General features: G+C 37.9%; 1 protein-coding gene across 1 annotated transcript in view; it reads left to right on the top strand.

Moving 5' to 3' along the window:
- Positions 1–12,994, top strand: part of LOC142337139 (G-protein coupled receptor daf-37-like) — a 37,351-nt gene that overhangs the window by 9,606 nt on the left and 14,751 nt on the right. The window contains exon 3 of the mRNA XM_075386243.1: positions 5,385–5,601. Coding sequence (XP_075242358.1) covers positions 5,385–5,601 — 217 coding nt within the window. The remainder of the gene's footprint in view (positions 1–5,384; positions 5,602–12,994) is intronic.

Genomic DNA, 12,994 nt, shown 5'->3' with positions numbered 1-12,994 from the left:
GTTTGTATATGCAGGTGTCATTTTGTTGTAGATGGCAAGGAATTGAGATGAATTGGGCAAGCTGAGTTAGACCAAAAGATCGTGTTCAGTCAGTATGCCCAAAAATGATCCCAACAAATCCTTTCTACCGCGAAATTTAAAAACAAAGACTTGTGGAATACCTACTACTATTTGATTCTTAAACTTCTGAAGAACATCAAGACTTTTTTGCGAGTTATCAGAAGTATTCATTATAAAGAAAAAAAATATACGGAAAAAAAAATATGAACTAAAGGCAAATAGTTCTCTATTTAGTTCTGTCTGTCGTAGATACTATTATTTCCTGTTCTGCAAAGAAATTTATTTCATCAGAGATACAGTCGACAGAAAGTTGTTAATCGAGTTAGTTTGCGTAATGATTCTCTCTCGGCTAGATTACTGCAGCTCGCTGTACTATGGAGTAACTGTGGATAGTATACAGAAATGACAGCGTATAACGAACTAAGCATTTCGTGTCATTTTCGGACTATCACTTGTTTCACCAACAGCAAATTATATCAAACAGTTTTATTGGCTACCCATGAAACAACGTGTCCCCTAAAAAATTATACTTTTCGGCCACCGTTTGGTTCACCATCCATGGAAAATTCCCGGGTATCTTGGCGCATTAGTTTTCCGAAATGATAAGGTGATTATATACCAATATGCAAACACATTGAAGATCCCTAATGCCAACTGCGTTTGGGCGATGACCATTCAGTTTTGCTGTTTCTCATGAATGGAACAAGTTGCCTTTTGAAATTAAACTAATACCCCATGAGTTTAATTATCGTAAAAAAATTGAAAACTTTTTTTTAATCTTTGATTTTTTTTAGCAATTTTGAGTTTTTGAATGGTGCGTAAACCTATAATAATAATAAACCTATAATTAAATTAAAACTATTCATAGAGATATAGAAATTTTAAAATCACAATCTCCCAGAAATTGAATTTTTAAATGAGTGAGGATTTGCAAACTAGCGGTCAGTTGTGTAGCTTATTAATCATAAATTTACACTAAATAGTTATCATAAAATTGATAATAAAAAACATTTACCGATTTTGTGCTTTTTTTCTGAAGAATCTGTCAGTTATTTTTGCCGCAACTTAATCCATCAATTAAGAACTATATGTTCAACGCAGTAAACGAAATTTAGCCTACAAGATTTTTATTCTCTTTTACTAGTTTTCTGTCTGATATTTTTGATGTCAAAAATCACTTTCTATTTAGTAAAAAATTGTAGGCAATTTTGCCGCAATTTTTAATTGTTGCCGTAATTTTGAAGTCAAACACAGAATTGTTTTCATTAAACCAAAAACCATCTTGATTGACACATATCATCAGTAGATCTAATTGGTACGAGGTAAAAAATTTTTTTTTCGGATCTAATTTCATTTCCAACTCTAATTCTCTCAATAACCGCGTTCTAATTGTTCAAGACAAAGACCCACTTCGCGTTTATGCTTGTTTGGCTGTATCTAACAATCTAACAGCTCAATATTAGCATAAAGATGTAGGACTGGTCAATTTAGTGCTCGGGTTGACTTGTGGACTACCTGGGATTTGAATACCAGATTCGATGTAGGCACTTACTCCATAATCCAACGATTACGGTTGTTGACCTCGTCTTTGCTGACAATATTGAGAATTGTGGCGGAAAGTTTTCTCAGTTCAAATTGGTTGGCTCTGATTTTCAAATATAGCAATGAGTTTTTTTTTCGTTTTCGACGTGCGCGAATACAACACGGACACAACCAAGGAAAACGTTGTGCTCAAGACCCGTCAGTGAGGTTACGTGTATTTTTTGCCCATTATCTGTCGGCCACGCATTCTGTTGTTCACTGGTCATCATTTCAACTAAGACGAACACAGAATAATGTCGGCTCTTCTGCTTTAGACGTAGCAAACCGTCGGTATGTTTTTTTAATGAACTCGTCAGCAAATGCTCAACTTGTTTGTTACAGTTTCAATTTTTAAATGACAAGGAGGCTCGGTAATGTGCGTACGCACATAATGTTCCGACCCCGCTAATCCACATTTTTGTGTTAATTGGCTATCAAATGATGATGACATAGAAAACTTTCAAAAACACAGATCGTTGAATAAACAGCCAATGAAATACGATAATGCCAAGCTAGAGGGCCAATGAAAATTGTTGATAATTGGACTAATTGAAAGGACAATAATCAAACAATAAATCAATAAATCAAACAACAAACATTATTTACGACCAAAACTCGACGTCTATAATAAACAAAAATCATAACAAAATCAAACTTGCATCAAACAAAAACCAAAACAAAACATTTTAACCTATTTTTCATTAGAAAAAATATGAAACCTGTCCTCAATGCGACTGGTTAAAAGTCGGAAAAAAGAGCAAATAGGTGCAAAGTTCAAAAATACTTTTCCATTTTTGAAAACAATTAATTTCACAGTTATTAATGTCAATAGATATCAACTCAAACCACTAAATTGTTCATTTATATCTACATAGGAAATAACTGAGACATGGCTTTAGCCAATGTTCGATTGGGCTAAATTTTAAAGTCAATGGGATCAACGATTATTGTTATAATTTAAAAAAAAACCAAAAATCCTTTGAAATCTACAAATATATAAAAATCTAACATTTTACGAAATCTCGTAATAACAGTAGTAACAAAGCCGAGAAACAAAAAGTTTGACGCTAAAACCGTTATAAAGATTAATTTATAGCTCATTGGAAATTGGTAGTAACCTGTGTTTACAGGGACTGATCTACAAATTGACCGAAAAACTAATTTTAAAAAAAGAAGCCCAAAAACTCAATTTAACGTTTGAAAACAAATATTTTCAAAAGTCATAGCAGAGTTCGGATTACAACAAAAAGCGATGGATTTAAAAAGCGATCACCTCAGTGAGCCAATTGGGCCTATTATTAATGAGAATAATTTTTGAAAGCCAAAACTTCGAACAATTTCACGACATGACACTGTTCAAGGCAATAAAATTTCTCGGATGTTACCTGCAAGAACTGTAAATCATTATTTTACCTTCGTCTTAACATTAACGAGTCTTCCTTACGACAAGACTATTTAGACTTGACAACCGAAAGAAACCCAAAATTTGAACAGTATAGAAATCTCGGAAGCTTTTTATGAACCTAAATGGTGGAAGCAATCAGTCAAAACGTATAACCAAGCTCTAGAAAAAAATTTTGAATCAATAAAAGTAATTGAGACTTCTAATGACTGAAATTGAGTTACATAGCGGCAAAAATACAAGCAGAAACCAGACAGAATTAAAAAACAATTTAGTTTAAATTGAAAGCCATTAAAACAAACCACTATAAACTGAAATCTTTAACTAGGTTGAGTTATACGTCATGGGGAAGCAATAAAGATCTATATTTGTGCATAACAACGAAAAAAAGACAAAAATGGGAAAAATAAATAAATCCACAAAATTCTCCGAGATAACTGTCTCAGCCCAAAAAGCATAAACTATTCAACAAAAACAAATAACATATCCAGATACGCCTTTTTCCAACGTTGTACATTTTCTCTACAATGCCTTTCTTTAAATGGACTGTTCAATATTGTGATAATCCGACAAGGAAACAAAATGAACTAATAAAATATGCAATTACGATCAAAATTAAAAGAAAAACTCAAAACGCGTAGTACAAAATATAGAAACCATTAGTTGAATATAAAACCGTTAACGGTTTATAACACACAGGAAACTGATTATCGACTGTTTTTAATGAGACTACGCCCGAAGTTGAGAGAAAAAAGATAAAGTAGTGGCAAAGTTCAAAAATTATCCGATATTTTCTCAAACCAAATATATTCGAAGTCATAACAGACATTAGGTAACACCAACAAAATAAAGTCTAGGTTCTTATATACTTTCCAAAAGCTAACTGGACCTTTGATTTGGGACACTACGTCACTGTGCTACAAAAACTATGAGAAATGCAAGCAAAACGAAAGAAATCCTGAAATTCTTACGAAAACAATTTTTCATAGCCAAAAAAACCATGAACTTAACTCTGAAACCATAATGTAATCTCGTTGGGTCTTGTTTATTGTAACTAGTATCTGTTATTAATCGAGCCTTGATTTGAATTTCTTGTCCGTAATTTACATAAAAAAACGTTTACAGAGCGAAAATTTTTTGAAAAGGCCGCGCCCCATTAAAATCTAAAAAATTTTATCATAGGGATCCATAGTGAGATCAAGATCAAACCAAATATTGCTGCGCGTATGACAAAACACTCAATTGTTGAAATGGTTTCGAAATAGGTCAATTATATACAGATTTTTTCACTTTGACAAAAATCAATTATGCATTTTGTATAATTATCGAGTTTGAATTTGCAAAAAAATTGGCAAAATTAAAAACCCAGAAGACTCTTAAAGCCAGCAGGAGTACAACTAGCTCTTTTTTGAGCTTAAGAAGAATCTGGCCGCAGTTTTAAGGTGTCTACTTTCATCAAATTTAAAGCAAGTGGTCTAGAAAGCAAATGTAGTCCCGATTTTGCCGAAAAAACTCTGAATTTTGAAAATTTAGCATAAATTTTAGCCAATGAACTCGGATCGAACAATTTAACAACACAATCCTCCTCTATCTTTAGAGATAAAATCTATAACACTACAGTTAACAATTTTAACATATTTTAGCAAAATTGACGAAAATGTGGTCAAAATTGAAAAAAATTTGTTCAAAATTTGAATAAAACAGCTGAAATACGTCTAAAATTCACAATATTTCACAATTCGATAACTCCCTATAAAAAGCGAAAATTGATAAAATCTTTTTAATTCCATATTCTACGCTGGACGGGATTTCTAATGGTACCACTCACAACTCTCTACGATTATTATATCGATCGGCCAAAATAGTCTGAACAAAAAAAACCCATTTGAGTATATAGTTCCTCCCCCCTCAAGAGGGGCGGAACAAATAAAAAAAACACATTTGTCCACTTTTTTTCATTTAAAGTTTATTTGTTAATTGTTTGATCAAGGGTTGTTGGCTATACCAAAAGCCGACAGTACCGACTCAGACTGATCAGACACTTCAATGAAATTGTATTGGCTCTGATCAGAACCATAAGAGTTCCAGCAATTATAAACAAAAAACTCAAAGGCTGGAATGGAAAAAAATCGACGCTTTCCTACGTTTGAACCGAACATACAAAAGAATTTTACGTTTAAAACCGATGATTCCGAATTTTTCATATCCGATCATACTGAAGCTTTCATACGTTGCAGACAAATTATACTGAGGATTTCTTACGTTTGAAATCGAATAACACGCACATTTATTCTTGAAATAAGCTTCGCTTTTGTTGTCTTTTGGACTAGGGATGTTTCAGAGGCAGCATTTGACTTCCTATCAACCTATGCGACCTACTGGCTGATAGCTGTGATTGTGGTGGACAGGTGCATTCAGGTCATGAAGCCCCACACTTACAAAAATGTATTCAACAAGCCCAGAGTGGCCTGGACTGTGATTACCATTACAATGCTCACCATGTATCTTCCATCCTTCTTAATTGCATCCGGTGTCAACTTCAAGACAGCAGAAAATGGGTTAGTTTCTTCAAAGATGAATATTACAATTTGCGCGCTTTTTCTTCAAAGTCACATACCTTCATGTAAATACCTAAATCTATACGGTCTTTTAATGGGACCAGACACGGTCTTTCGATAGATGAACACGGTGAAGCTCACTCTGTATAATAATTGTGGTTTCTGCGTAATCGCAGTGGAACAGCATTAGGCCTACAGTAGCCTGTTTTCAGCAGCCCTTTTTCTTATTATTCCCCACATTTCAGACTGATCTTTTCATGAGCAGCATTGCTCTTTTTTTGGTGACTATAGCCACTTTTTTTTGCGTCTGAAACTTTTACGTGGTACCATCATTGCAGCCAACATTGGTCAGGCTATGGTCAACCTGAAGCTATGGTTAAGTAAGAGCTCATCCCCACACAGACAGCTTCACGGAGGCAGGGGATTGAACTCTCAATCATTGGCGTGTGAACCACACACCTTACCTCTCGGCTATCACGCCACAATTTGTTTATGGTTCCCCAGGTTTAGACCTCGACTTATCAAAAGAATTTATAATTCCAGTAGGGGGCGTCTTTATTGACTATAAATACCCAGTCCAGTACTTAGGTAAAGTCGAGGTAAAGTCTTTTCATGGGTCCAGCTAAGTCTTTTCATAGCCAATTAAAGTCGAGCACGGCCTTTTCGATCGAGTTATGGTCTTGTAGACTGTTACAGTCAAACAAAATTCTCTTCATTCGCCAATACAGGGTCTTTTTATGTGTTTATTTATCAAACAACGTTGTTTTCATGGGTCCATACAAGTTTTTTTTGGGTCAATATATTACTCAAAATCCTTTTTATATGTCAATACAGGATCCTTTCCCGGTCAGAATTATTAGCTAAAGTGTTCGTGGAAAAGTTTCTTAATTTCCATTCCGGGCACAGGAGTGGTAGTGAGGGAGCTACAAAACTAACTCATCAGAAAACTAATATAGCACGGTAGAACACCATGCGTTTATAAAATTACAAAACAATTAAAACAAGACAACAAACAAAAAAGAAAGAGAAAACAAAACAGAATATGTTTAACATAGCTAAATAGAGTTTTGCACCCCTTAAATCTGGACCAAATCCTGTCGCCTCATCGCGGTGGTCTGGTGACCATCAAAACAAAAGGAAACATCTCATGATAAAGGATGTCGCCTTTTTGGAAGCCACTCCTATTGATCACATTGGCTGGGCGCGGCTTCTTCTTCTAATACGAGCTCCCTGACGAAGTTCACGCGTCCCTCGTCACTGATGACCTAGCCCTTTTGTCATCGGATACCGGGCTGGAAAAAGATCAGGCTAACCTGCAGAAAGTGATGTATGCAATCAGTATTTGGGCCAATAAGTGGAAGATGAAGTTTAGCGTAGGGAAAGGTGAATACATCTTATTCTCCACTTCTTCAGCAGAAGCGCGCTGGCATCCACATCTCCGCCTAGACAGTTAGCAGCTGGTCTGCAGCGAGTCGCCAAATTTTCTGGGAGTTCACTTCGATCAGACCCTTTTTTAGAAAACAGTGTGCCGAAGCAAGGAACCAGACTTCTCTAGAAGCTACAGAGCAGAGGCGATCGCTATAAGGACAACGGCCAACACATCAGGCGAGAACATAGGTCTCCTGACAGATCTAAAGTCACTAGTGGGGCATCCAAGCAAGGGCCGATCTCACACGATCAGGCTCAAACTTCACGATCTCTGGGATGCCCTTTTGTAGACTGCTAGTAAAAACAAAGTTGCAGTGCAATGGGTACCCTTCCTGTTAGAATTTTGATTCGATTTGAAGACTTAAAATTATTAATATTAGAAAGTTTAACTTACCAAATTAATCTGACAGAGGTAAATTGATTCAAGTCACCAATACTGATATAAATGAATCTTCAAGAAATGGTGATGTGAATCAATACTCGGTTCAAACTGATGATTCTAAATAACTATTATTAGAGTCAGATTAATTGATATAAATTCTTCCCAGCATGTATTAAATGATTATGATATCTCCGGAAGTATGAATGAATTCTTAGAAAAGTGCAAATGCATTCCATTTATGTTTCCTTTTGCGACTGATTTGCAGAAGCAAACGATATTGGGTAACCCTTGCGACCCCCACTATAAATCAAGGTGCTAAGGTTAGTTTTGTATCTTGACCTTTTCACACTTATAACGGGTATATTTTTGAGACCTTTTTCATCCCCAAAATCAAATCACCATCTTGATCTGATAATCAGATCTCTCCTGTAAATCTCTAAATTCTGTAAAATATCATTCTTGTTACTCTCTCACTTTGAGAAATAATTTTTTTCTACTTAGTTAAAAACGCTTTTTATTCCGCTTGCGAAAACCCATAACCCAACAGGTTATGGTCCCAGCAATTTTCTAAGTCTTAAAACTAATTTCTAAAACAAAACTAATTTGTTGTTGACAGTCATAATCCTTTTTTTCTGCTTAGTACCTTTTCTTTTCACAACTGTTTTGTTTGCTCAAAATACGATGGATCAACAAAAAGTAAAGCTGCTGATCTACACATGAAAGGGACAGGACTTTCCAATCTGGAGCACAAGATTTGTGGCAATGATGCAGACGAAGGGACTCTGCAAATCACTATTTGGGACAGAGGAGCAACTCAACGAGCCTGCACCGCTAGCCAATGGGGCGAGCAATGATGAAAAGAAGAGCCACAAGTTGCAGAAGGATGCATATGAGAAGGAAGTTGCAGACATCAAGGAGAAACGGAACAATGTGTGGTTCCATCTGGCACTGACTCTAAATGCAACAACCCTCATACTGATGAGACATGACTGTGTGGGAGATGACGGCATCGGAGATGGAGCAAAGGCTTGGAAGCTTTTGCAGGAGAGATTTCAGAGTGTGGAGACGCCGACAGTGGTGACTTTGGTGGCTTAGCTTGCTCGACTGCAGCTCGAGGATGCTGAGGATTTGGATAGCTTCTTTATCAGAGGACAGGAGTTGCTCACAAGGCCACAAGAGGCAGGGGAAGCAGTCTCAGAGACCCTCCTCAACGCCTTGGTCCTCAATGGTCTGCCAATGAGGTATTAAAGTTTTGTTATACAGGAAAGCTTTAACCCGGCAACGAACTTCATAGAAATGAGGAAAAGACTGCAGAACTTCCATGAGAGCACAGCACAGAGGCACAAGGGACAAAGTGGTTCAGTGGCACTGGCAGTGAAGCGTGACTTCAAGAAGGGACCCAAGAAAAGAAACTGTTTTGAGTGTGGGATCCCTGGACACTTTGCCAAGAACTGCAGGAGGAAGGAGGCAGCACAATGCAGCAAGTGTGGTGAGAAAAGTTACCTAGACAGGGCTTACAAGAGGCAAAGAGATGGAGGCAAACAAGAGTCAGTGGCAATGGGTCCAAAATTGGCTTCACCAGACGAGGAATACTGGGCGGCTCTTACCTAGTGGAAGACAGCAGTCATGCTAGTGGAGAGTGGTTGTACAGATCTCATTGTGACGAACATGGATGCGTTCCTGGACTTTGGGCCCATTCAATCAGTGGTCAGAGATTCCAACGGAGAGGCTTCAAGAGTGGTGGGCAGAGGCTGTGTGAGGATCAGCATACCCTCAAACAAGGAGGAATTCCAATGCGCACTCAAAAATGTTTTGTGTGTGCCGGACTATTCTTCAAACCTCCTATCAGTCTTAAGATGCACGGAGTGGTGACATAGCTTCACTTTCGAGAAAGGAAACAGCTGCATGAAACTCCAGAAGGGAACTCGGGTAAAACTAACACAGGAAAATAATTCGTTTTACTTACCCTGCAGCGTTCTAGAATTCAAGATGAGTTCCAACAGCGTGAAACTTGACAGTGCAAGGTAGTGGCACAGACGATTGGTTCAATTGAATCAAACGGATGTGGTCAGGAATGCACCAGAGACAGTGGGGGAACTCAATGAGGTATGCAATGTGTGTGCATTGGCCAAGATCACAAAGACTCCAGTACCAATAGTGGCAGAGACCCAAGCAGAAGAGAAGCGGGAGATGGTGTTCACAGACGTGATGGGACCATTCAGAGTAGAGTCACTGTCAGAGTTCCGGTTCTGCATTGTGTTTACAGAGCAGTACATGAAGTTTGTGGACTTGCTTAAGGCAAAGATTGAAGCACTGGCCAGGCTGAAGAAGTTTGCTCTCAGTGTGGGGACGCCCAAGAACCTGAGGCAAGACAATGCGAAGGAGTTTTTCTCAGAGCAGTTCAAGACATACTGCTTAGATGCAGGCATTCTACAGGAGAAGACCATACCAGAGACGCCACATCAGAATAGGATATCTGAGAGGTGCAACAGGACACTGCTGGAGATGGCAAGATGTTTGCTCATTGACTCAGGACTTCCCAAGGTGATGTGGGGAGCAGCAATTCTCCACGCAACAAGGATCAGGAACTTGGTTGTGAGACGAGGAGAAGAAAAATGCCCAGCAGAGCTGATGCGAGGTATAAAACCTAAGCTTTCAATTAGTAAACTATCTATTTTTGGTTGCACAGTCTTCATGAGGAGGCGGGACAGAGATGTCAGCAAACTTGAACCCAAGACACTGGAAGGAAAGTTTGTGGGTTACACTGAAGGAGACAACGGATACTTGGTGTACGTACCCAAGACACGCAAGGTTGTGGCAGTTCGAGATGTGATCATCAAGGAGTCCGAAGTTGGCTCAATCCCTGACAACGTCCGAAGTGGGCTCGATCCCAGAGATGCCCGACCTAATAGATGAGGGGTCACAGCAACTGGGGATCTGGCACCCAGATGATGGTCATCAAGACGATGGCAACAAAGAGGAGCAGGGCACATCTACTGCAATAAAGGAAGAGCGGCATGACGCAGAGAGCGTGAACACTCAAGATGTTATCAAGATGTTTCAAGTTTTCTTTCACTGGGATGCTATTGTGGTTATACCATTCATTGGTTTGGCCCGCTGCGACCCCTGTCAAACTTTTTTTTCGGATCACGTGCTCAGGCTGGTAACTCATTCATCCTCAGCGAGCAAGTTAAAATCTATACGCGTCTCTCAAAGGATACCAGTTTATAACTGATAAGGAAAACGTAGATAATTTTGTGTTGCTGAAAACGCCAGAAAAACTGCCACTTCTGGGCATAAATTAATTTTGTTTGATATAACTTTCTGGTATCATCGAATTTTCATGGCATCCGCATGAGAATATGGTCAGCTGCTGAAATAGTGACAAATTTATAATGTTTTTGGGGTGAACTGTCCCGCTCTGAGGTCTAGTTCAAACTAATCAAAAGTGTGAGCAATGAAACTTATACAAGATCACGTCAAGAAAAGTGTCTCTTGAGAATTGGAAACGTAATTATTTGACGAAATCATACAGAGCACCCCTCGTGAAATACTGTGATGCTACTCTCTCAGTGATTAAACAACAGTGAGAGTGTGTGATAATCATTACATCCTTATGGACCTACGAGACGCAATAACCGGACCACGAGGTTAATGGTCCGTTATTCAGAAAACAGCCTTACTGAGACTCGATGGTTTGATCGGATTAGTTTCAAGTGGAAGTTAAAACCATTTGAAATGACAGCCCTTAAAAACATTCACACAGTAGGAAATTTAAGCCGCGTGAGAGAATAAACTGAGCATCTTGACATGTTGTGATCGTAAATCTTGCTTACAAATATTGAAATGCGATACTGGAGCTGATTTGCAGATTTGCTGGAAATTCTGAATTTGATTACCTTAAGTGCAATTACTCCGCACTATCCACCTGAGGATTAATCATCCTTCTGAAAGCGAATACTCGGTTTGAAACAAAAATTTGTTACAACTGAATATTAATTTGTTTATGAGAGATCTTTGTTCTAGAACATTGAGGTGTGAACGTGAACTTCTCAAACAGCGAAACAAGCAAACAATAGTGAATTTTGTTGATGAACTATTTTAATTGTTATCAAACGAAATTTGAAGCAATAATTATAGTCGTGTTTGTTTATATACTTGAACGTTTCTACTTTTCGAATGACTTTTACATTACGAAATCTTAATGAAATGTGCGCCAGAATTGGTTAAACTCTCTCTATCAACCTTTTTTGAGAAATCTAAATTAGGAATTGCCTTTCCCTAACAGTGGGTTAAAATTGACTGGTCCGGGGCCCTCCCAGCACTACTTTTTCAGAATTTCGTATTTTTCGATTATATCAAAAAAAGGAAATTTTACACAAAAAGATGAGCTGCCAAAAAAGTAAAACAAAAGACAAACAACTCTTGAACATAAACAACTGACGTTAAAAGGAAATAAGTCAACTAACAGCCTCCCCTCTTCAACAACAGATTGAAGCATCAACGGTTTCGAGCCACTTAGAGCCTCAAAAGAAGACGATGGAGCACTTAGGACAACAAAGCTGCTTTGCCTTTTAAAATGGCATGATGTGATTATCGATGCCCGTCGTTTCGGCGCTTTTGCAGTGGATGGGTCAGCTCCACTAGTGCGAAGACCGGTGAACAAAACACTGCTTTCTGAACAGTAGTTATACTTTGTTCGCAATTGTACCTTTAATAGATCCATGATAGTTGTAGGCATCGCTACTATTTTAGAGGCAACTTTTTTGCAATCCGGTTTTAAAAAAATTGGCATCAAAGTATGTTTTGTTGAACCTGCAATCTCAAAGTCCGTTGGCTTTGATATCTAATCTTATATCAACATCATTTGTCGCTGATTAAAGAGCAAACATTTTCCCTTGCAACGGCTGAAGATAAGATTTGACAATAGATGTCAAAACAGATGTCACCCATAAGATTCCCAGAAAAACTACTTAGTTGATTATGTCTCATGTGGGTGTATCGATAATGGAGGGTATTTAACTCCATCGAATTTCCATTGAAATCGAACACTGATGACATTTTTATTGGGTCTCAACCATAACAGAGGGCATTGCTATCACGGAACTCGTCTTACTCTGGGTGAATTGATATCACTTACATGGCATAGCGTTCCACCAGCATGACTCAACTTTTCTACTAACTATGTCATATGACAGAATCTTGTTCTTAATCAACTCGCTTTTAATTGTTGCTTTTTCAATTTGATATCAAGCTCTTTCTCCTTTTTTGTAGCTCATAAGATTCGTCATTGCTGCTACGTCGGCTTATGCGGCGGTAGGGATAAAGTATTTGATAATTGAACTGAAAGCTCGAATTCTTTGAAACGGTTTTCATGTTTAAGGGTGTTTATACCACCCTCATTTATCGGCAACGGAAAAAGCTTCCGTTTTTTAAGGTCGGAATCATTACTAGATTTGAACTTCATTACTAGACTTCAACAATAGAGGTTGTATGCACTAAGAAGATTTTTTATCCTAAACCGATGAAGTGGACAATTCATAAACATTTCGAGGTGAAACATTATTACAGCCGTCACTTTTA

The sequence above is a fragment of the Convolutriloba macropyga genome, chromosome 3, assembly GCF_964194025.1.
Source record: "Convolutriloba macropyga chromosome 3, txConMacr16.3, whole genome shotgun sequence".
NCBI lineage: Eukaryota > Metazoa > Xenacoelomorpha > Acoela > Convolutidae > Convolutriloba > Convolutriloba macropyga.
This window is presented reverse-complemented; position numbering and strand designations above follow the sequence as displayed.